The sequence below is a fragment of the Eimeria necatrix genome, genomic scaffold, assembly GCF_000499385.1.
Source record: "Eimeria necatrix Houghton genomic scaffold, Enh_scaff102, whole genome shotgun sequence".
NCBI lineage: Eukaryota > Apicomplexa > Conoidasida > Eucoccidiorida > Eimeriidae > Eimeria > Eimeria necatrix.
This window is the reverse complement of record NW_013651828.1, coordinates 75,247-99,465: the sequence shown is the minus strand read 5'-3', so window position 1 is coordinate 99,465 and position 24,219 is coordinate 75,247. Positions and strand designations below refer to the sequence as shown.

The following is a 24,219-nucleotide window of genomic DNA, read 5'->3' as shown; positions in this document are numbered from 1 at the left end:
GTACAGTCATCCGTCGTAGTCTAGGTGGTTAGGATACGCGGCTCTCACCCGCGCGACCCGGGTTCAAGTCCCGGCGACGGAACTCCTGTCTATCTGCCTGCTGTGATTCGTTTGGACGCTGATGTACGTGAGTTTGTGGAAGGCGCCCCCATGTCGCGCACTGTATTTGGTGCCTAGTAACTCTTGCCGTCTTCAGCAAACACTCGCCTTCGGTCCTACGCGCTCAGGAGTTTGCCAGCCCCAAACTGACAAGAAGCTGCGCGTAAATGCCGCAGCTTTGTTTGTCAGGGCACTGTCTAACATGCTCTACAGGTGATCGAAATACCCTCTTAAAAAGTTGCGAGTTTCTGACTTCTAGTGCAAAATGGAGATCCGGAGCATGCTCTCCGCGGACTTGTCTCACCGATTCGCAACTTTCTGCTGACACCCCGCAGTCGTTCGATGTTTCTCTACGTAGCTCCACTACAAGATTCAAAATGTGTAGCAATAAGGTTGCGCGGATATGAAATCATAAGAATATTACCAGAGTCGCCCCTACCAATGCAAATGAAAGTTGGTAGGAACTGTGGATTCATGGCTTTCCCTTAGGCGCTTGTCTTGCTCGCTCGCCTGCAACTGGCTTTGGTGGCGGATACCAAGCAACTGTAAGCGTCACTGGGGTCTTCCTGCTCATAGCAGTTTACCTGCTGATGTGACTACTAAGCTGGAATATTTCCACGGAAACCTGTGTGAATATCGCGACGCCACCGGGTAAAAATGGACTACGAGGTGAGGGAACAAAACAAGAATCCTGTGCAATTTGCACAAATTTCTGCCGAACGGGGATGTATCACTACGGTTACGGCATGTACCACACAGGCACTAGAAGCAGTCATTTATCAACCACTGTTGTTAGCCACTGAAGCCCACTTCTGCTGCTGCCAGAATACTGCTCAATAATTTCGTCAATGTGTCTTCGCCGTGCTTCTGGTCGTCGCTTGCAGCTGCTAAGCAGCAACATGCCCCAGCTACTCACAGGCTGCCCCTTAGCAGTGTACACGTATACATCAGGTTCACACAGTTGGTGCATTGGTGCAACGCTTTAATCCAGAAGCTTCAGAGCACTGAACCCTGGACCGCGAAGCCTAATTCATCAGCCTGAAAGCCTTCAACCCTACAAGGTAGTCCGCAGGGGATACAGCTCACAAAGGTATACAGCAGAGCTACACTATTAAGCAGTATCGAAGCCACAGCAACAGAGGTGCTGTACGGCAAGGAGCTGAGCAGCCGCAGACCGCTGGACAGCAGCGGGCTCTGCAAGAGCTGCCGTGCCACAGCATCGCAGTACGAGACAGTTGCCCTGTCCGGCTTCTTAATTTTGTTTTTTACGCCATTTTAATGCATCTTTGAAGAAGTTTCACAGCTAACAATCCAATCACTTTTGCTGTAAACCCAACCAGCAGGGCGTTGCAAAGGGAACGGCAAGGGCCCCGCCAGCAGCACGTGCAGCAGCAGCACAGTTAAGCTTCCCTTTGCGTTGTCTTCTGAAGATTCTTTTTTTCATCTGTATCGTTGAAGCAGTGCCCTTCTCCGTACCATCGGTTTTCCAGTTTCACAGCAGCTGCAGCAGCAGCTGCACTGGCACAGCTGCAGCAGTAGCAAAAGCTGCTGCTGCTCCAGTATCAGCGAAAGGCAGTGTGTGTCCTATTCTTTCTACTAAGACAAGAGCTAGACATAAAGTTGGTGACCGCCCAAGGGCCCCCCGAGGGCCCTACACTTCCACAGACAGTCGGGAGCGGGGACAAGCTCCAGCATGGCGACACGACCGAGCACTGTGCCTGCTGGTGTTCTTGCTGCTGCTCAAGCAGCGAAAAGCAGTGATTTTAGCCAAGCTGGAGTTTCTGCTGTTCCAGGAGCAGCGTCCAATGAACCATGCCAGGCCGCGTTCCTCGCTACGGCCACTCCGACTCCCGCAGACAAAAAAGCCGCACCCGGAGATGAGATGCAACTGCCTCACAGCAGCAGCAGCAACAACGGTGGCACCGGGAAGATTTTAAACAGTAGCAGCAGGTTGCTAAGCAGCACGAGCACATGCCGCGTTCCCTTGCTGTTAAAGGGAGAGGCAGACTCTTTCGTGGCTGTCAATGTTGGGGGCCTTGTCGCTGTGCCTTCTCTCCAGCAGAAGCAGCAGCACCACCAGTACAACACATGCTGCTCCTGTCAGGAACCAACAGAAAATTCACGGGATGCTTCTTTCTTTGTTTCTGCCGCTCTCTTTATCGACGGCCACAGAGCAGCACCCCCATGCTTGTTGTTGCCTCCCATGCAGCAGCAGAAGCAGCACGATAGTAGCACTGCCGCGGATATTCAGAGCTCGGCTGAAACAAAAGCACAGCAAATAGCTTCTGAAGCTGAGATGGGCTTGTGGCCTCGCCCTTGTCTTCACAGTCTGATAGGATTCTCTCCCTGTGGGACTGCCACTGCATCTGCTGCCTCTACCACCGCGGCCCAGAGTACTGATGCCGCGTCTGCATGGAATGAGGGAGAGATAAGTGCGGGTGGGGGAAGAACAGTAGTAGCAGCAGCGGATACAGAGGGGACTGCGGCTGCTTCTGCATGTACAATGGCGTGCACAGCAGCTGCAATGCCAGCGGCAGGACCGCAAGCAGCAGTAGGGAACGAAGCAGCAGCAGCAGCACAAGGAACGCAAACAGATACAGAAGCAGCAGCAGAAATACCAGAAGACAAAGCGGCACCGGCGGCAGCAGCAGAGGGAGAAGCAGAAGCAGCAGAGGCGCCTATGCAAGCTTCTCAAGAAACAGCCACTGAAAATGGCCAGGAGACCACCAGAAACATCTGGAGCAGCAGCGGCTGCTGCTGCTGCTCTCGTTGCGGTATAAACTACGTGTCGTTACAGCAGCTGGTGCGGCTGCCAGCTAAGATTTCTGCGCTTCCTTTGAACGCCCTGCTGCTTTTCGGGGTGTACATACATGATGACCTCGCTGCTGCTGTTGCCGGAGCTGGTGCCAGGGCAGCAGCTGCAGCACGGGCAGAGGCAGCAGCAGTGGGAGATGGCTGGCGATTGTTTGGGGTGTCACTGCTTCCGCTGCATGATGCTGCTGCATGCGTGAGGCAGGGAAGACGCCTACTGCCGATTCATTTGCTTCAGCAGTACTTGCCACTCTTGCCCAGCAGCAGCAAAAGTGCGGCTGGCAACAGCAGCACAGACTTGGAGCGGCGGCAACCAAATGTTTTACAGCAGCAAGAACTCGCAGCTCTTAGGGACGCCACGCTGCCCCTCTCGCTGCAGCGACTGCAGCGCAATACAGAAGGCAGAGCAGCAGCAACAGAAGCAGAAAGTGCTCCCGCCGCTCTGGGCGAGCCATTTAGGGTCTCAGCAGAGGCTGTGCTGTCTCTCCTATGCGCCCCTACTCTCCAGCATCAGCCAGTGCAGGAGCAGTACAAGCCACACGAACACCCATGGCTGCAGCCGCAACAACAGGAAAAGCAGCAACAGGAGGAGCAGCAGCTGCTGCTTGAAAGAGTTGAGGTGGAGGCAGCAGCAGTTCGTTGTTGCCGCCTGCTTGACTTGCTGCAGAGTGGTACTATACCTCCAACGGCGGAGACAGTGGACGCGGCAGCGCAGCGACAGCTGCAGCAGCAGTTGCAGCAGCACCTGCTGCTACTCCAGCAGCTGGCGCAGGCAGACTACGAGGAGGTTTGGAGGCGCGTCGCCTCGGCAGAAGCACCCCCAGAAGCAGACTGTGCAGCAGGAACAACAGCAACAGGCGTGCCGTTTGGGGGGTACCTGTACGTAGAGCTACCTTCCTATGGCTTGCCGCTGCTGCACGGAGAGCTGCGTGTGACTCGTGCAGCTGCACCAGTATCTATCTTTTCACCAGCAGCAGGGGCTGCAGGGCTGCAGCAACAGAGGCAACAGTCGCTGCTGATGCAGCAGCCTCTCGGCATCAACAGCAAGATGTCTGTGCCATTCCCCAACCCTCCCCGACTAAGCAAAGCGCACGCAGCCCCACCCGTTGCTCCTGCTGAGGCAGCGAAGCTGCTGCTTCTGCAGCAGCAGCACCGGCAGCAGGAAGCGCAGCTGCAAAAGCGGCAGCAGCACATGGCAGAACAGTCACAGCTCCCGCGGCTGCAACCCAGACAAGCAGATGTGCAGGATTCGGTACGCCCAAAGCCTCCAACATCAACAACAACGGCAATGGATACTGCAGCAGCAGCAGCAGCAGTAGAGACGGGGGCAGCCGACTCGCAGGCAGGAGCACCAACTGAGGCAGTGGCAGCAGCAGTAGCAGCTGTAACAGCGGCAAAGCCTGCCCCTCGGAACTGGCTCAGCAGAACTTGGGGCATAGCACCGCTGGCCCCTAGAGCGGCGACAGTGGCAACGGCAGTCCCACCAGGAGCAACAGCAGCCTCAGTTGAACAGGAAGCCGGTACTGCTAGGGCCTCCGGGGAAGAAGGGTTGCAGAGGCAAGCGGCAGCAGCACAAACAACAGAAGTAGCGCATGCGGCAGCAAACACAGCTGCACAAATTACAGCGCTTGAGGGCTCACAAGAAGGCAGCGTTGCCGCTGGTACTTCAGATGCAAGGAAAGCACCATATACTGCAGCACCAGGTGCTGCCACAGAACGAGCTCCAGTTGGGGATTCGGATGAAGAATGCGCTGAGCAAGAGCAACAAGTGCAGTTGCGGCAGCTGCAGCTTCAGCAGCTGCAGCAGCAGCGCAACTGGAAGCTACTGCTCCGCAATCCTTCAGTGGCCGAAAGGCTTCAGAGAAGACTGCTAATCCATGATGCCTCGTGCGGCGTGACTCACCCAGCAGCTGCACGTGTTGTACAGCCACCTGTTCAAAGCACTTCCTGTACGATGCTGTTGCTGCTGCCGTTGTCCCTGTCGCCGGCTCAGTGGATTATGCTTTCGTGCTGTGCCAAGCATGCATCAGGGGGTCAGCTGCTCGTTGTATTGGCTTTGGGATTTTGTGCTTTTGTTATATGCCTTCAGTTGCAGCTGCAGCTAGCCAGCTACCACCTGCTGCAGTCGCTCGGGTATTTCAACGCGGGCGCGTGGGCGTCGGCTTTTCAGAGATGGGATGGGGAGAAGAAAGAAGTCTCCTCTGGTCTTACAGGTGTCTTTCTGCTGCTGCTGCCGCTGCCGTTCTTTGTGTTGGTTCTGCTTCTGAAATCACTGCTACCGCGGCGGCTGGTGGCAATAGCACCTGGCTTTGCGGCATGAAAGAGACCTGCGTCCACGTGGATCTGCTGCAGCTGCAGAGTTCCTGACAATGCTGCTTTTTCCCTGTCTCTTGCTTTTTCATGCACCGTACCTCTCGTTGCCTACACTGCTGCTGTTGCAGGCACCACTTGCTGCGGGTCCCGTTCGCGCTGCCAAGGCTGCTGCAGACAGTAGACTGGAGCGCCAGCAGCAACCCTCAGCAGCAGCAGCAGCAGCAGGAGGCTCTCGAGCTGCTGCAGCTTGTGGACCCGTCAAGACTCTCTGTTGAGGAGATCTTGGGTTTGCTGCTTTTCTCGCAGGAGGTGGAACCGGCAGCAGCAGCGGCCGCTGCAGAAGCACAAGCCGCAGCAGCTCTTGCAGAGGCAAAAGCAGCAGCAGCAGCAGCAGCATCAGGAGGAAGCAATATCTTGGGTACAGAGAGTAATGCCGGTGATGCTTTTGAGAGCAGTAACAGCACCACAAACATCAACAGCAGCAACAGCAACAGTATTGCTGCTGCAGTACATGCGAAGGTGAAGGAGCTAGCAGTACAGGGGCTAGATGTGGCCCCTGAGGAGGACCTGCTCTTTTTCATGCAGCAGCTTGTACAGCTCATAAGGTGCGCCATCACAGGCATTGTGATTTGCAGTGACTAGCTGCGAGCAACTCGCTTTCCATACCTTTCTGATTGGCTGCATTTGAGCTGCGTCTGTATTTGTCTGTTTTGTCCTTCCGTCTCATACATTTTTTGTGCCACGTTTTCGTTTTTGCGTTTTCATTTGACCCAAATTCTCGGCGTTTTCTTCCGAGTGCATCTCCCGTCAACGTTTTACTAGCCCTTGGTGCTCCCACTGTTGCTGTTGCTGCTGCCTGTGCTACTGCGGCTACCCTTGTATTCAGGACAGATCAGCACGTGAGCGGGAGTGGCTGTCGGCTTGTGGGGTCTCTCATCCGTCGCAGTCTGAAGAGCCCCTCATTGGCCCTGTGTTTCTACTGGCTGCTACAGTCAGGCAAGGAACACTCGGTGAGATAGTGAACGAAAATAGGCTGATAATAGCGGATGTCGAAGCAGATGAAGACAGGTGCAAAGTGCTATGAAACTAGTGACTAATTAAGCAGAAAGCAAGCTGTAAATCTGGTGCGATGAGGAAACTTACGAAACAAAGCAGAAGCTGATGACGAGTTAAACTTCGGGTGCAGTCATATGGGGGCACTATGGCCAGTATGCAGAGGTTAACAACCAAAGCCAGACCTGAATGTAAAGATGAACGCAGACACTAAGAGACACGAACAGACAAAGAAACGAGCAGCTAGACTGCAGGAAAGTGATCCGTTGTGTTATAGTCCTTGTCTTTGTCGTATCCTGTCTGCCTTTTAGTGTTTCTCTTTCCCATGGTTTCTGTGATCGTTAGGAACTATCACTTAAAGCTTGGGCTCCAGGTCTTTAAAAATTTTGAGTCTAGACTGTAGGATGCGATGCGTAGGGGCAGGTGCTTGGGAAGGGGAATTGGTTGTAAGTTAATGTTCGCACGATTGCGGAAGCATACCGTACAGCCAGTGCACTCTAACAGCTTAGCGCTAGTTTTTCTTCGTCTGGGATTTCAGGCGGATGGCCATTTGTACGTGAGGGCGGAGCAACGCTTTTTAGACTCTCTCCGCAGGCGAAGGCGGCGAGGCTGCAGCACAACTCCGTCGCATCACAAACACCAGCAGCAGGGGCATGATCTAAGGCAGCCAAACCAAAAGCAACAGAAGCGTGAACAGCAGCAACATCAAGACCGGCAGCAGAGTGAGCAGCAACAGCAGGTACATCCTCGCATACAGCAACAGGCCGAGATGGCGGAGGAGATACTACAGCTCCTTGAGAGGCAGGTACAGAGGCGCTTATAGAAACAGTTGTAGCAGCAGCAGCTTCAACATTATCAGATGCACTCAAGAGGCACGGAGCAGCTGATAAGGCGCGTTGAATGTCCTTATGCGGGCGCGCTGCCGAGACGTGTATGTTTAACTGTTTCTGTTCCTCTGACTGTTGAGGTTCCTCTGCAGCGCGCCCTGCGCAGTTTGCTTCTGTCTCTCAACAATAAACTCAAGGCTAGGAGAGAAAGAGTTGACAAAAGGTCCGAGCGGCTCAGGCTGCTGTTGCAGGTACGGCAGCCTGCTGTTACTGCCTGCTGCTAGTCATATTCCTTGTGTTGCTACTCGATTTCTCGGAGCTGCTCACAAGGAGCGTGGTTGTGGTCTTGCTGGTGCCGCTGCTGAGCATCGCTATGTTGGTAGAATTTGGCTCGTTGATTCCTTTTGCCTTCTAACGCATCCTACTGCTGCCGTTGTTGCTACAACTTCAGAGACTTTGTCGTGACGGCTTCGCGTCGCTCTTCCCGTTGGCAGAACACCACGAAGGGCCGCAATACCAGCACCAGGAGGAACAGAAGGAGCAGCAGGCGAAGACAGGAGCTCCGACCGAGCGAGATACGCAGCCAGTGACGGAGGGATCTAGCCAAGGAAAAGCTGCCGCTACAGGTCCTGCAGCAACAGACGCAGCAGAAACAGCAGACGCAGTAGGTGCTGCACCAGCAAAAAGTGGAGCAGCAGCGGGACCAGCAACAGAACCAGAAACATTGTCAGCACGCCAAGCAACGGCATCAGCACGAACAACACCAGCAGTACCTGCAGTAGCACCAGGAGCGCCAGGACTGACGGCTGGAACGGTCTCTTCCGACCAAGTGACTACCGCGTCGGACGAAAACAATCGCATTAATGCTTTACTCCAGGCGTGTCTTCGAGGGCCCGGCACAGCAGCAGAAGCAGCAGCAACGGCAGCAGCTGCTGCAGAAGCAGCAGCAGAGTTTGGGATTCCTTTGCCGTTCGACTGCTCATCTGTGCTTCTGCACATTGTGGCCGAAGACTGCTATGTAATGAAAAGCAGCCAGTACCCTTTAGTTATCAAAGCCCTTACTTACCAACAGCAACACCACCACCAGCACAGTTCAAACCAGCGGCAGGAGCAGCAGCAAGGTGTACTACGCCTGCAGCGCTTTCTGTACAAAGCTGATGATGACCTGCGCCAAGACGTGCTAGTGCTGCAGTTGATTTCGTACATGAACAAAATTCTTCTTAAATATGGACTGGATCTCAAACTCACACCCTACAAGGCAAGGAAGTTGTACACTGCAGAAAGCCTGTGCAGCTATACAACACAACTCGGCAGTGAGGTCCGACCGTCAACAACTAGCTAATACAGACCAAGTTGCCATCACAAGAAGCTAAACGCATCCAGGGATGCCCAGATAATCAACAGAAGCTACCATGAGGCACCTGGCTTGGAGCGGCAGCGTCAGCGCAGCGAGGTAGTGGCACCGTCTGCTTCAGCCTTCAGAGGCTGATTTGAATCTAAAGGGCTAAAGTCTAGAACCTAACAGCATCCCTTGAACGCCTCAGTGCGGCTGTGCAATGTTTGCTTTTCGGAGAGCGAATCTGTTAGGATTCGTAGCACACTGGGGTTGATTCGTAGCACACTGGGGTTGAGCTAAGGTTGGCAGGCTAGGGACCGGGTTTGAAGCCATGGGACTTTGAGCTGTGCAGGTGGTGGCATTTTCGTCGTCTGACGGCTTGATAGAATTCTTGGAAGGCTGTGTCTCCTTTGCGCAAGTGAAACGCGACAACAAGTCCCTGCTGTCTTACCTCGAGTCGGTCCACAGCAGCAGCAGCAGCGCGGAAGAGCTGAAGCGTAATTTCCTGGCGTCTTGTGCTGGTTATTGCGTGGCGACTTATCTTCTTGGGGTCGGAGACAGGCACCTCGACAATCTGCTGCTTAGAAAAGATGGGAAGATGCTACACATTGACTTTGGATTCATTCTTGGAGAAGGTGGGAGGCAGGTTCTAGCCGCTGCTGGTGTGGTTGGCGTGATTGCTGGGCTTGCTGCTGCAGTTGGTGACATCAATGTTGTGCAGAGTAGTGCTTGGCGTACACTTTTTTGAGGCTTTGGTGCTTCTGTTTCTGCGTATTGTGTTGCCACGGACACTGCTGCGGCACCATCGGGTGTGTGCTGTAGCGTACGTGGATGCTGTTGTTGTGGTACAGCTGCTGCTGCTGTTGCGTGCAGACCCAAAGCCGTTCGCCCCTCCGATGAAGATATGCCGTGAGATGGTGGAGGTGTTGGGTTCAGTGGACTCAGCCGAGTTCGCTTACTTCCTGCACTTGTGTTGCCTTTGTTTTAAGTATCTTCGCATGCATGCCTATCCAATCTGTCTGCTGCTGGAATGTATGGCCACCTCCAGCCTGAAAGACATCGCCAAAAATCTAGTTAGACTACCGGACAAACAACAGGAACTGCAGATCCAGAATCAGCTTCTGCTGCAGCAGCAGCAGGTTAACCTAAACGGAGCGTCGCCGCCGCCTCCAACCGAAGCTTCTACTCCCGCAACTGGGACTGCTGCTGCTGCTGGCGTTGCAAAGACCACGGACACAGCAGGCGAACTCGCTGTGGCAGCTGCGGCAACGCTGGTTCAGCAGCAGCAACAGCAGCAGCATCAGTATAGGCAGAGCCAGTCGGCACAAAACTCGCCAACAGAAGTGCAGCGCACTCCAATGCCCGAAAGTGAGCCTTTGGCTGTTGCAGCAACTGCTCCAGAGATGGCTGTGGCAGCCGAAACCACAGCAGGACCTGCAGCAGGAATTGACTTAGGAACAACAACTGGAACAGCAACAGGAACACCAGCAGAGGCGCCAGCAAGAACGCATGCGGCAACTCCTGCGGGGACCCCGTCGGGAACATTGGCCGCAGATACTGCTGCTGTGCCTCTGAGTAGGCCTGGAGCTGCAGCAACGGCTCCAGATTCCCCTAGTCGAGGGGCGTTGGGCAGCAACATGAACGCGCCCAGCGCGAGCCTTCCCCGTACCAACCTTGCCGGTTCCAACCTTCCGGGCAGCAGCCTTCCCAGCAGCATTCTTCCGGGCGGCAACGTTACCGCGAGCAGCCTTCCCGGCAGCAGCGTTCCTGGCAGCAGCAGCAGTGGCCGGTTGGTGTGTTTGGCCATAGAACGCGTCAAGGCTCGTTTTCACCTAGACTTAACCGATGAAGAGGCGGAGCAAGCACTTGTTGGGGTCATCCTCAGCAGCGCTGGAGCGCTGTTTCCTGCAGTGGTCGACAGACTGCACGAGTGGGCCATCTACTGGAAGTAAATTGTACTTTTCGTGCTGTGTGTGCTTTCGCTGTTGCTGCGCTTGCTGGGGTAATTGCGATGGCGGCGATTCGGTGCTGCAGCTAGTTGTTTTACTGAGGCCAGCTCTCTGCCGCTATTGTGCAGCTGCTGCTCTTTTTTGCGGCCATTTGTGCGCTGCGGCTGCAGCTACTGTAGCTTCTGCAGCAGCCGGAAGCGAAGTTTGTGGAGGCACTGTTTGATTTATGGGAGTCGTAGTTTGGACTGTAGTTGGCCACATGGTCATCCATAGGGCCGACTAGCCCCAGTCGGCTGCTCAAATTCGATGAACGTTACAGTGTTAACGTAATGAACGCAGTGAGTATTAGTAGCTGGCCAGCGAGATAGCTAGCTAACTATCCTGCTATGGTTCTGTCAAATGTTGCCGCCTAGCTGGTCAACGTACTCACGTGGCGGCGCTGCGTGCTTCGTATACCTAGCTGCAGAGGGCTGGCACGAGTTCCACGCGGCAACTGGCTATTGTCGCCTCTGGGTTTTGTGGGACTTGAAGAGATACGCAATCCCGAAGCTTGTTAGAAAAGCCAGCTCAGTGCCTGGTACGTAGCCGCTCATCCAGTGGATGCCTGGCAAGCTGGCTGACGCGCATTAGTGAGCCATGTGGCTAGCTAAGTGACTACGTGGCTAAGTGGGTACGACTCGTCCACGGATTCACACAGCGAGCAGTTACAAACGTCACTGGGGATCTCGCGCCAGCTGGATGGTTCTTTCGGAGCCTCCAACGTTGCGCTGGTTGGCTAGCTGGCCATTGGCTCTCTTTGTGGCTTCTAGCTAGTTGCGTTGAGGGTCCAATGGCATTGCTGCTGTACTGCAGCGTGGAATCACTAGAGCGTCCTTTGGTGCCGAAGAGGCAGACTCTTGGACCATAGTTTCGTTACAGTGTGGCTTGTAAGATAACACAAGGATCCATATGACGCCGCCACTTTTTGGGCTTAAAGTGAAGTTTGAGGATAAGTGCCTGTATGTGGATATGGCTTTCACCAACATAGTTTCTGATGGAGCTCTGGCGTCTGTGATCTTTATTGGTTGGCACTGGAGAGGAACCAACAAATGCCTGCTTTCCATAGCTGCTTCGTTATTCTTCGAGTGCAGTCGTGCGACGCAGCATAGAAGTTTCACAGCAGTGAGATGCAGTAACAAGGACTGTTTTCAGTGTCGCCACTACTGCAGTTGCTTCCCCTTGTCTGCTAAGCAGTGACAGCAAAAAGGCAGAAGCTTAATATACCTCCGCACGTAAAGTGCCTTGCTGCTGTGATGCTGCTCACAGCTGCTAACTTCCCAACTATTGCTTGTCCAGTTGCACTGTCGTTTATTGCTCCTTCCGAGGTCGTTGCTGCCATTAAAGTTCTGGCACTAAACGCCTCTTAAGCCTCCTGTCCCTTGAAGCCTCAGATTTCGTGCGCAGAGCGACTCTCACCCTGTGCCTAATCACAGTTGTGTGCTGCGTACGCCCATTCACTCATGATCGATTGCTGCCCCTGCTGTTGGTGTAGCAACGAGCACCTCTCCTGGGGGAGCTCTAATCTCAAAACCTAGGTTGCTTCTGCTGCTCAACCTGCTGAAGACACTGAGTCTGCTGCTACTGCTGATATCCAGATGGCAACGAGCCAAAAACAGGAGCAAGAAGCACTGCAGCACCAACTGCGTTAGCAGCCCCGCTGGAGGGCCGCCGGTCGAAATAGGGCTGTTCGCATTTATAGCTTACTGATCAAAATCTACTGCTTACACTTTGTGGCTTATGGTAAAAGGATCTACGGTTTGTGGCCGAGAGCGTCGGCGCGCGGGGTCGCTCCCTCCGGCAGCAGAAGGCGCAGCACAGCAGTCAGCAGCAACTGCTGCTACAGCTGGTTCCTTTGCCCCAGCCACTGCAATCATGGAATTCATCAACGAAGTACTAACAGAAGCAATGCCTTTCAAAGGGAATCAGCCAACAGCTGGCGCAGCAGTAGCTGTAGGAGCCGCAGCAGCAGTCGCAACAGCGGTGGCGGCCGCAGCAGCAGCTACCTAAGCCCCAATAGGCGGGGACGATTAAGAGAAGATGAGGTCACTCCCCTTCGTCCGAATTCCTTGATGTTAAACCGTAAATCCTAAACCCTCACCAAGTCTAGACCCTTGAAGCCTAAGGAGCGGTGAGGACACCACGATCCCGCTGCTGCTGCTGCAGCACAGGACTCCGCAGCTGCAGCAGCAGCAACAACAGCATCAGAAACTAAGGAGCCATCGGGAGCAGCTGCACCAGAGCAAAGCCCAGTAATTACAACACAAGTAGCAGCAGCTGCAGACCCCATTTCTTTCTCTCCACGGCGAGGCAGGAGACAGCAAGCAGATGAGCCCCATTGGACGTTGCTGCAGTAGCAGCAGCAGCCTCGACAGCAGCAGCCGCAGCAGCAGAGTTAGGCAAGAAGCAGAGGCCACCACATCGTATTGTTGATGTGGTCACAGTGCGGGGCCCCCTCTGCTGCGGCTTTGGGGTGTCTGTACACGCCAGTCCTTGTGCATGCTTGCTGCTACCGACCCTGCTGCCGTCAGCAGCAGCAGCAGCAGCAGTAGCAGCGGCAGCTGCTACTGCAGCTACTGTCTGACGTTGAAGAGGCTGGGGCCTCAACAGGACCCACTGCTTTATTCGCCCACAACGTAGTCGGCCGAGTGTACACAGCACTGCAGCAGCTGCGGCAGCAGCTGCAGCTGTAGCAGCAGCTGCAGCAGCAGGTGCAGCTGCTGCAGCTGCTGCAACAAAAGCTCCAAGCTGCACAAGTGCATACGTTCGACACGCAAATGGAAGATAAGGATGAGGCACCGCCCTCAAGGCCGCTAACTACAGCGGACCCACAAGTAGCAGCAGCAGCAGGTGCTGTTGCTGCTACTGCCGCAGCATCACCAGAAAGTGCAGCGGCATTCAGTTTACCGGTGGCAGCAGCAGGTGACGCAGCTCCAACAGCACCAGCTGCACGAGCACCAGCTGCGCCAGCAGCAGGGCTAGCAGCAGAAGACGCAGCAGCCCGAACCCCACCGGCGACAGCAGCCGCAGCCGGTGCTTTACCGGAGGCAAAAACACCAAAATTGGTGGGTATTCGGCTTTTTCTCGGTGCAGCAGCAGCTGCTGCTGCTGCAGTTTGGCTCCTGCTTTTGCTGCTGGCCTGGGGTGAGCTTGCCGACCAGCCCCTGCAGGGCCCGTGGACCCGCGATTGGACCCGCGGGACTGCAGCTGCTGTTTTTGCGGCTGCTGCTGCTGCTGCAAAGGTTTTCATGCCTTCCCGTGTTGTTGCTGGGGCGGTGACCCAGGAGCAGGTGCTGCAGCAACAGGCATTTCAGCAGGACTTACTCTTGCCGCAGCAGTCCCGACAGCAGCAGTTGTACGCAACAGACCTAGAGACAGAGGGTTTGTCGGTGCAAAACAAGGTGGCCGAGGAGGAGCAGCAACAAGTGTTGCTGCTCCTGCTGCAGCTACAGCAGCAGCAGCGGCGCCGCAGGGCAGCAGACCCTCGTTCGGTCCCTTCTATGCGTCTGCTGCAGTCGCTAGTTAAGGCGCATGCCGCAGCTCGAGCAGCATCTGCAGCTCGAGCAGCAGCAGTAGCCCGAGCAGCGGCAACAACAGCACCACCGGCCGAATCCGCAGATGCAGCAGACGACGACCTAAGGGAGTTGCTGCTGCGGGAGGGCTGGCTGGTGACAGATAACAAGCGACAGAAAACAATACGACTGCCACAGGAAGCCCGCGAGCTGCTGCTGCAGCAGGGAGGCCTTGGTCTGCAGCAGCTGCTGCTGCAGCATATACAAGCAGCATCCGACACCGTCACCACCATCCCTAGCCCTACCGTCTCCACTCTCACGTCCATCGCAAGCGGCAGCAGCAGCAGTAGCCGCAGCAGCGGCGGCGTCAACAGCAGCAGCGGCTTGGTTTTGCTTGCTGGCTCGACCCCTCGCCGTTTGTTGACAAGCTCAGCCTACTCGCGTGCCTACAAGCAACTGTCTGAAGCGCTCCACCCTGACCGGCTCACTCGCGCAGTGAAGGTGGGGGGCCAGTACCTGTACCCTTGGAGTGTGTTTACAGACCAGGAGAGAGAGCAGCTGCGGCTCATGGCCGACCAGCTCAAGTGGCTGCCCAAGTGGATTAAGCACCACAGGGTGGCCCGGCGGCCGCCTCCGGGGGCCTTGAGGCGCCACCTGCCGGTGCTGCAGCCAGTCTATACAGACCGCTACGGGGGCCCCGGATCAGCTGCTGTCGGGGCTTCTCCCGGTGTGCGCTACACTTGGCTAGGCCATGCTTCTGGGGTGTTATCTATAGACGGTCTAAACGTGCTGATCGACCCGGTGTTGGGAGACGATATTGTCGGGGCGATGCACGAGTGGGCCAAGAAGTTCATTAATTTCTTCAACACCAAACTCTGCGGCAGTCTGGGGGAACGGCTGCGGAGAGCCCCCGCGCGGGTCGGGGAACTGCCCCCGGACCTGCATCTGGTGGTGTTGTCGCACAACCACCAGGACCACATAATGGAGGGAGACATACAGAAGCTTTGCCGCACCCACAAGGCGCGGTTCAAGCACCTCATGTGGTACGTGCCGGAAGGGGTTGCTTGGTTTCTGGTCAAGCACGGCTGCTCGCCCAAGAGAGTCTATGAGTTCACCTGGGGGGAGAGCCGAACCCTCTCCTGCATGCCCAGGAACGGGCAGTACTCGTGCACAGACGGAGTGTGGCGCAAAAGTTCGAACACCAGCGCACACTCGGGGATCACAAGGAGCAGAAACAACACACAGACGCAGCAGCAGCAGCAGCAGGTGCAGCAAAGTAACAGGGCGCGAGGGAAGGGAGCAAACAGGGGCCCCGTGGAAGCCGGCAAGTCCAGCAACAGACACTCCCATTACTTCAGGCCACAGACGAGCTCTGAAAAGCAAGATAATAGGAGTGGCTCACATGGAGGTCCAGGAGATATCGGGGGGGCACTTTGGAAGAGGAGCCCCCTGTTCCGCGGTAGCCGGTGGGGCCGAGCGGCGTTGCCTCAGCGTTTGCCAGGAACGCAAGTGTCTACAGCATCGCCCTCACCTGCCCCTCTGCAGCAGCAGCGCACTGCTTCGTCTTCTTCCCAGCACCAGCAGCAGCAGCTGCTGCTCCCTGTCTCTGGCGAGGGCGGTGTCGAGGGGGACACCCCAGTTGACCACTTTACGATAACGTTTGTGGGTAACGTGCACTGGAGCGGCCGAAGCCCAGCCAAGACTGATCATAACACCTCTTTATGGGGGGGATTTGCGGTAAAAGGCCCACGGCACAGCTTCTTTTTTGGGGGGGATACCAGTTACCTGCGTCCTGAGTTTGACGAGTTCAGGAAGGTGGGGCGACTGCTGGGGCCCTTTCACTTGGCGGCGATCGCAATCGGGGCGTACGAGCCCAATGAGGACCTGCGCTTTCAGCACGTTAACCCCCAAGAGGCCCTTGCCCTCTACAAAGACATAAGGGCAGAGGTCGCTGTGGGGGTTCACTGGGGCACCATGAGGTTGTCTGCCGAGAATCTCTTCGACCCCATGCTGGAGCTAGAATGCGCGCTTCTGGGAGTGCCTCTTCATGCATGCAGAGGGGAAACGATGCCACCTGCTACTGCATCTGCTGCTTCTGCTAATCCAGCACCGGCGGCAGGCTGCTCAGGAGCGGGAAATGCGGGGACGGCTGTGGCGGAAACAGCTACGCCGTCTGCTGCTGGGGCTGTCTCTCCAGCTGCTTTAGCAAGCGCAGGGGCAACAAATGCAGAGGGTGGGGAGGCACAGGCTGGTGGCGCAACGAAGGCGCCACAGAAAAATTCCAAAGGTTCTGGCCCTTCGAAGGGGAGTATTAGAGCTGCCGAGGCCGAGGGCGTCGGGGACCGCGTCAACAGCAACAATGGCAGCAGCAGCAGCGATGCCATGAGCACAGAGGCTACTGTAGAGGATCCTTTTCGCCATCACCAACGCGAGGTAGAATCTGAGACCCTAGTAGCGGGCTCTACAGTAACTGCTTGCGTCTTGCTGGAACCAGAGCCCGAACTCGACGACCCGTCCGTCTCCGCAGCGGCTGCCCCTGTCGCTTTGGGGGTCTCTTCAGGGACGCCGGTTTCCGGGGGAAGCTCTAACGTGGGAGAGATTGGCGGAGGGGGGTCGTTGGGGACCCTCACGAGCGGGCGCGGGTCCGGGGGCGTGTCAAAGTTAAGGCCAGCCATAGAGGCCTTTTTGGACACCCCGGTTGCAGCCCTGAGGAGAGGGCGACGGCCGGGGAACCTGCGAGAGGCATTTGCGCCAGGCTTTAACTTTAGTGCAGCGTTGCAGCCAGTGAAGCTATGGAGTGATCCGTTGCTCTATCCTAGCAACTTCAGAAGGTGAGGGCTCAGAGTTCATGACTTGTGACTCGTCGGCTCATTCAGTTGATTGCTTGGTTGCCTCACGTTTTCTCTCATTTGAATTATTCTTGCTAGCGTGCAGTTTGACTTCAGTGTGCGCTGGCGTGGTTAGAGTGTGTGGCGTTTATCGGCGTATGTGTCTGCTGTCATTGCTGTGTTCGTTGATACGCCTCTTCTTGAATTTCAGTCTATTTGCATTGAGTTGATGACTTGACTAACCAAGCTTTTCTATACTTGTTGATTTTTCTAATTTTGTTCAGGCTGAGGCGTGCGGAGAAGTTGGAATCGTTGGGCCTGTTAGACAATGACCCCCACTGGCGAGAGCGCCTGCTTGTTGATGGTTCCCGTTTTCAGACCCTACACATAGGCCATTCAATACAAGTAATTTCTTCTGACGTCCCGTTTTGCATTTGACTCGCTCGGACGCTTTTAGTATTCGATTCGGCCGCTTTTCCGTTGATTATTTTTCTGCCTCTCTGCTCTGACTGCTATTTTGTCCACTTGTTCCTCTGTTTTGCCTTTATATTCATTGTCCTGTCTCCTGGTTTCGGTTGAGACTCTTTCCAAGCCCATTAGCTTACTTTTTTGCCTCTAGTTTTCATTTTATTCCTGCGTATGTTTGCTTTTTGCTCTGCCTAACTTATTCTCTCACGAATCGCGTTTTTCATCCGCTTTTTGTTCCCCGTATTTCTGTGCCTCTTTGTTCGCCTAGCGGCCTCACGACATGTGGTTCATGATGTGGCTTCCATCCGTTACTTAGCGTGCACGTACTCCTAATGATTTCCTCCGCATCTCCCCATATATATCCAATGTTTGCCTACCTGCCTGTTCAGGTTGAAGAAGGTGGTGACGGTACATATCTGCTGATGTCCCGCAGCAGCGCCCGTGATCACATAGATCCCACCGCTGCTGCTGAGCAGTACGCATTCTTGCCTCGCTATTTTACTCCAAGCATGAAGCAGAAAGGGGCCTCCCCAGAGGCTAGCCCTGTCTTTTCAGACATTCCGTTCAGCTACGCAGACGCAGCAGCAGAAGCAAATTTAGCAACGAGTTTCAGCAATGCGGTCTTCAACCTGGAGCATACCATCGGCAGGCCACAGTACCAAATCCTATCCCCCGCTACAGCGGCGGCAGCAGCGGATTTCTCAGCAGGTCGAGCCGCGTGGGCTGCAGCCTCAGCAACAACCCCTCCAGCTGCAATGCAGCAGCATGCAGAGCAGCAGCTGGAGGAAGACCTTGAATTGTTTGATGTTTTGGACTGACAAAGGACAGAGACAGAAACAGAAGAGACAGAAACTGCCACTCAAGGCCTGCCTGTGCTGCGGAGGCAGCAAAAAAAGCAGCAGTCGCAGCAAGAGACATGAGAGCCGAGGCTTCTCGTCTTGCTCTATTGCTGCTGCTTGTGGTAGGCGGGCTGCAGCAGCAGCAGAAAAACGCTTGCTGCTGCTACCGCCATCTCTTGTTTTCTTGCTTTGTATGTTTGTGTGTTTTGACAAGGACAGGGGGCGGTTGCTGGTGCATGTAGGCATGTGTATAGAGAACAGCAGCGGGTGTTGTCATAACGAAAATGCATATGAATGAAGGTGAACTAACAGAACTGAGTGAATAGGAGCAAACGAATAGATAGCGGCGAACAGATACAGGTCACTAGGGTCATGGGCATGCAACAATTAAGTGTCAAAGAAAGTAGAGCCGACGATAGAGACAAACGAAAAACAGACACGCAAAACCGGCATACATAGGTAAGCAGGAAAGCACAGAAACGCAGGCAAAGGGGCATGCTAACGGAAACATGGAACGCACACAGAAAGACGTAGCCAGGAATGGCGGCATAGGCGAACAAATAAGATAACAGTTTACGAGCAGCTCCGCAGAGTGGCGGGCCTACACAACTACGCAACGGCGTGTACAGACAATCGGCCGAGCAGGGAATCAAATGAGGGGTCCATGCACGTATATTGAACACAGATAAATGAATCCGGGGACGCGCAAGCCGCTGTGCTGAATTTTGGAGCCCTGGCACAAGCTGCCTCTGGGCTTTTTCAGCAGTTTTGTTCCTTTCATTTGTTTCCTTGCTAGTTTTTCGCAGAGTAAGGAGATCATAAAAGACAAGAATTGCGGGAGGAAAGCACATCGACGAAACGGGAGACAACACAAACAACAAGATAACGGGCACGGGAAGGCCGCAGCGAAGGCGCGAAGGCGTTGAGGTTGGGGAAGGGCACACAGAAGTGGACAGGCATGCGTGCTCAAAAGTCATCAGTCCTCCGGAATAAAAAGACAGGGATTGTCATAGGCCTAAGTGGAGAAGTGAGGAAATAAGGAACTTGGAACAACGCTAAAATCCTAACAGCGGCCTCTCCTTTGTCTGCAGACGTTTTTGTCTGTATTTCCCTCCTATCACCATCATGTTCACTTTATCGATTGCTTGACTGTCGGCGGAAACTCCCCTCAAACTGAACGAACAGATGATACAGTTTGCTGTTCGCCACTGGCTACTAGCTACAGCTAAAAATTACACCTAGCGGCTCGTAGCCTCAGCTAGGTGGAGTACTCATGAGGGGAGATACGGCAGCCGCGGCTCTCCTCGTAGTAGCACTAAGGTGAAGCCTTCAGTTTTAAGGCAAGAAGGCAATTTTATGACGGGGAAAAATGAAGCGGGGGCAGGATTAAGCCTGAACTCTTTGGCGTCACTTGTAAATCATCGGCGGAAACCGTGGGAGCAGCTCAGTATGGAACACCAATACGAGGAGTTGGTTCACTGCCCACACGGCTGCTATCTTTGTCTTCCATAAAAAGTGTACCTTGGTGTATGCTTTTGTGTCTGTCGATGGTACAGCCCGCTTGCCAAACAAGAGCTGAGCAGCGCTTTTGCAGTTGCCACAACGAAAAAACCCAAGGGGGCGGACAGAAGGCAGAGGAAAGAAGACAAACAGCGGTTCAAATGCAATGGCAAAGCAACTGCTACGTGAATGAAATTGGTGTGACTAAGCCAGATTCGATTCAGCACACCTTCAGCAAAGCTTGGGATGCCGCCGACAGTGCACTCGTGTTTTAGTCAAGATGGTTCTGATGTATGTGAAATGGAATCTCGTATTTTTTCAGAAGATGCTTCAGTTTCTGCTGGTGTTTTTCTGGGGCTGCTAGCGCATTTCTGGTGCTGGCAATGCTGCTATCGAGTATGATCGATGCTGCACACCTATCCTCAGGCGGTTGCCCCGTCAATTAAACGGAATTTTGATTTAGAAAAATGTCCGCATTCAAAAAATGCCCGCCAAATCTTGATATTTCTGGCTGTTCAGGCCAACGAAGGAAACGTCGAGGGTTTCGCCGCAAGTAGGCAGTCGTCGGGTGTGTAGCTCAATGGTAGAGCGGCCGACTGCAGATCGGCAGGTTCATGGTTCAATTCCGTGCGCGCCCTTCGCCTTTTGCTCTAGCTTTAAATGGCCTCTTCCCCTTTATATTTGTTTGTCCTGCTCCTTCTATTTTCCTTTTATACTGCAGTCCAACCTAGTTAGGCCTTCATGACTGCTTGAAATCGGTGACCGCTGCCGACACTTCTCCCGGAGGCTCACTTGCAACGAAACTTACTTTGTTCTTATATGTCATATTCGTTTCCAAGAATTTCAGCATGTAAAAGATGTTTTAAGCCACCTTTATGCGTCTGGAGACTCACATTCTGCTGTTCCTGGAGTGGATTGAAAGGCAGCATAGTGTGTGCCCATCTCGTCCGGTGAGCATTCTGATGCAGCCCAATAACGGCCTGAGCCGTCAGGTTGAGCTTTTGCTCCAGGAAACATTTATTTGGGTTTTTCAAGAGCAAAAGCTTGCAAGGCGCAACACTGGCAAGCTGTTCGTTAAAGTGAGCGGCGCATGCTGTTTCGCTATTTCGTTGTATTAGTGGAACATGCACACAAGCGGCCTTCTGCCGCATACACGTCTTAACATCCTAACTGTATTTCCTGGTCTCAACACAAGTTATCAACAGAGACAAAGTTCGCCAGAAAACGCGAACAATCAACAAGATGAGTACTGAACAGGGAGAAGGACCAGCGCCCACATGAGCGTGAGCCGGGGCTTCTCCCACAGGCCGTCGTGGACCTCCCTTTTAATTAGTTAATCACGCTTAAGTATATTCCTCGTATATGACTACCAAGTGATCCCGTGTCGGCCCTTCATTACCCAACAAGGCTGCAGAAAGCGGGTCACCCGGTTGCCTTAGTCGCAGCTGCAAAAACTGTCCCTCGCAGCTAACTTTACCTGCATGTTACCAAATCACCAAGCAAGAGCCGGCAGCCCAGCGCACACAGCATCACAGCCTCGTGCTCACGGGGGCGTGAAGGGGCAGTCTCAAGAGTAAAGTGCTAAGTAGATATAACGACAGGTCAACACACACACAATAGATGGCATACGCTGTTAAACTAAGAAAACTGCAGGTGCGGCAACAGCCAAACTGATACATACGCAAATAAGCGAACATGGCAGGTATGCAGAAGAAAGCGAGATCAACTGGCAAACAAACGAATGAAGTCAAAGCTAGCAGAGGAAACGTACGACAAACATAAACTGTCGCTGAAGCGATATTTTGCATTGTTTCAACTTTCTATGCTGAAGTGAAGAATGCCAATTCATCTATTTTCAGTGCATTCCCTTTTTTTGGACGGCAGCTTGCATTATTCCTTCTTCCATACTTTCGCGCTGTCTGTACAGCTCGAGAAAGCCACAGTATTTTACGTATCGTTCACTTCCCTTCTCAAGTCAATTCCACTCCACGCCTAAATACCATTCCGCACTATTAACACATTACTGTAGCTATATAAGATGCATATTTTGTGTCTGCTTTATTGCTTCTATTTCACTTTCTGTCCCGTTCCATCTCTGCATGCGAGTATGGCCAGTCGACAGTCAGCGCTTCAAGTGCCTTCTCCTCAATCCTTGATAGCAGAGATCGTCCGCCAACTAAAGTAAATTGATTTTTGTCCTACTCAGAACTTTGATAAGTGTGAACAACTAAACATACAAGGCAGCCAAAAGTTGAAGTGACAGCAGCGCCAGGCCTGAAACGTGTGCCGAGGGTAGAAGCACAAAATGTCCGTCTCGTCACCGAGGAAACACCGAGTGAGACTGCCACACTTAAGTAAACAAAGCACTTATAGAGTAAACTGAGCTAAATCAATCAAATGGCTGACTATGAATAAGGGGTCAGACAATTACCCCAGTGATATCAAGAAGCGCAGAAATTGCACCTGACGTGGGGAATTTTTGAGGAAAAAAGTCAATGCAACTAAAAAAACCAACATTATGAATGCTGCAGCTGAGGAAGAAATACCGCCGCTGGAATCGTATAGTAAAGACTTGGAGGAGGTGCAACAAAAAGCCATTGAGGCAGGAACAAACTTCAGCCAGGAGGTAACCAACTCATTAACCCAAAATATAGGCGAAAAATCTTTAACTAGTTGTAGCTGAGCCACCGTAGTTAATGATACTAGAGCCCACTGGCGTGTGCGCAGCTAGACAGAGAAGAGGCGAGGCGCAGTGAGGCCCCTTCACCCAGATGGAGCTGGAGCGGGGGAAAGAACTGGATGCATTTAATCGGATAATAAATAAACAGCACAAAAAGGAGAAGTGAATTAATAGTGTTCGTTACTGTAGGAATGGAACAAGAAGAAAAACTCGCGAAGGAAGAGGTGAGGCAAACTAAGGCGGTCCCGCGCAGTGCTCCTTGTTTTGTCGTTTTACGATAATGGCATTTAATGGCAATTAATTACAAATAAAGACTAAATAAGGCTTCATCCAAATAATGAGACAGTTTGGATAAGAATCGAGTGCAACGCATTATTGCCTCTTGTCTGAGCAGGAGCAAAGAGAGGAGGATGGCGAAGAATTGGCCTGACAAAAAACTGACTTGTAAAAATCCTGGCATTACTTTATTTGGTTGGGCATGCCACGTTGCTGTGGGGCCCCACAGTTCATAACTGCTGCCACTCCCCCCTCAGTTACTCTGTGCGCACGCGAGTAAAGAAATGCATGCATCTAAACAAAAGTTAGTGCGTCTAAATAATGTCCACAAGCTTCAAAAGGGCCTCCAGGCAAAAGGAAATGGGCAAACATTAAAGCTGCATGATTGTGTGATGTGCGCAAAAGCCAATACAGAGCTCACTGGAGCACAAGCAAAAGAAAAAAACAAAAAGATTAAATAAATAAACAAGTTGCAGCTGCGCAGCGACTTAGCGCAAATTGGCACTCAATGAATATGGTAGAATAGCATTCAAATGATTAGCTCTGATGCATGTCGCTCACGCGGACTTCGCGAGCTTCTTTCCCAAAAGAAAGATCAAAAAAGAATGTTGCAGTAACTGTCCAGCACTTAAAAGTGTTCAAAGGAAAGACGCGACAATAAGCACATTCAGTTGCATGGTTTCATGACTGCAGCAGCAGCAGCAGCAACTGCAGCAGCGTCAACAAAAACAGCCCGCAGCAGCTGCGGCTTGCTGCGAGACGACAGCTGCGTTCGCTACGATTGCTCGTCTCTGTGCAGCAGCACGTGCTGTAGCTGCATCGCCCACTTCGTGCGATGTAAGATCAGGATCTGCTGCAACAGCAAATGTTGCTGCATAGTCAACTGCATGTCCTGCTGCTGCAGCCCCTGCAGCACGCTTCCATGAGCTACCAGCTCTTCCTCTGCGCCTTTAGCTGCTGCAGGTGAGAATAGTTGATGAGCCTTTGGCCTCAACTTCTTCTGCTTCCAGAGACCTCAAAGCACAGGGGCCCCGCCAATGGCCCAAAACCCTATGGGGGGCCCAAGGTCAGTAGGGCCGCGAATACGTTGGGTGCTTTCTTCATGTGTATTAAAGCTCAATGTCAACAGCCATGACGTCTTCGAAGTGTGGCCTGTATTTGCTCAAGAATTCAAGGTGTTGCGGGTGCTTGGAATATGTCTCGAGATCGCTTCTGTTGTTGAATTGAGAGTGGAGAACATGAGTGAAGCCCTTGGCTCTCTCGTGAGTAAAGGTGGGGCGGAAAAAAAGTGAAAAGGGAATTGTCGTGATGGAGTTTTTGAGGGCCTCTGCATCTGTTCTCATACTTTGCTGTACAGACACAGGTGTGTCTTGCTTGAATTTGAAACACACTATATGCACAAGGCGCAGAGAGGAGGATTTAGCGGCTTCCATTGTCAAAAAAGTAGATGCTTACAACAAAAATTTCGGGTATGAAGCGAAATAAAGGAAGACGTAACAAATCTCATATTCCACTCACCACCAGTAGACCCCGTCGCTCCGTCCGCCCACCTGTGGCTCACGACTGCGAGTGACTTCACGCCTTACGATTTTGCCCAACAATGACACATGCAGTACGAATGGCACTGATTGTGTTATAAAAATGTATTTTTATCTACTGCCTGTCACTGTCCCCCTTCGAAAACTCGCTTCC

At 53.3% G+C, this 24,219-nt stretch overlaps 3 protein-coding genes across 3 annotated transcripts; 2 read left to right on the top strand and 1 right to left on the bottom strand.

Annotated features, from left to right (window-relative positions):
* Positions 1-1,792: 1,792 nt before the first annotated feature.
* ENH_00001140 (phosphatidylinositol 3-kinase, putative) lies at positions 1,793-10,391 on the top strand (the record flags this gene model as incomplete). Its single annotated transcript, XM_013578141.1, has 9 exons — positions 1,793-4,859; positions 5,000-5,123; positions 5,352-5,828; positions 6,110-6,233; positions 6,815-7,081; positions 7,256-7,354; positions 7,555-8,421; positions 8,792-9,074; positions 9,313-10,391. The coding sequence occupies 9 exons, from the start codon at positions 1,793-1,795 to the stop codon at positions 10,389-10,391; spliced, it is 6,387 nt and encodes a 2,128-aa protein (XP_013433595.1).
* Positions 10,392-13,201: 2,810 nt separating this feature from the next.
* On the top strand, positions 13,202-18,050 carry ENH_00001130 (hypothetical protein, conserved; the record flags this gene model as incomplete). Its single annotated transcript, XM_013578140.1, has 3 exons — positions 13,202-16,767; positions 17,049-17,169; positions 17,622-18,050. 3 exons carry the CDS (start codon positions 13,202-13,204, stop codon positions 18,048-18,050), a joined length of 4,116 nt encoding a protein of 1,371 aa, XP_013433594.1.
* A 5,586-nt stretch (positions 18,051-23,636) lies between these two features.
* Positions 23,637-23,960, bottom strand: ENH_00001120 (hypothetical protein, conserved; the record flags this gene model as incomplete). The annotated part of the gene is made up of 1 exon (XM_013578139.1): positions 23,637-23,960. One exon carries the CDS (start codon positions 23,958-23,960, stop codon positions 23,637-23,639), a length of 324 nt encoding a protein of 107 aa, XP_013433593.1.
* Positions 23,961-24,219: the final 259 nt, after the last annotated feature.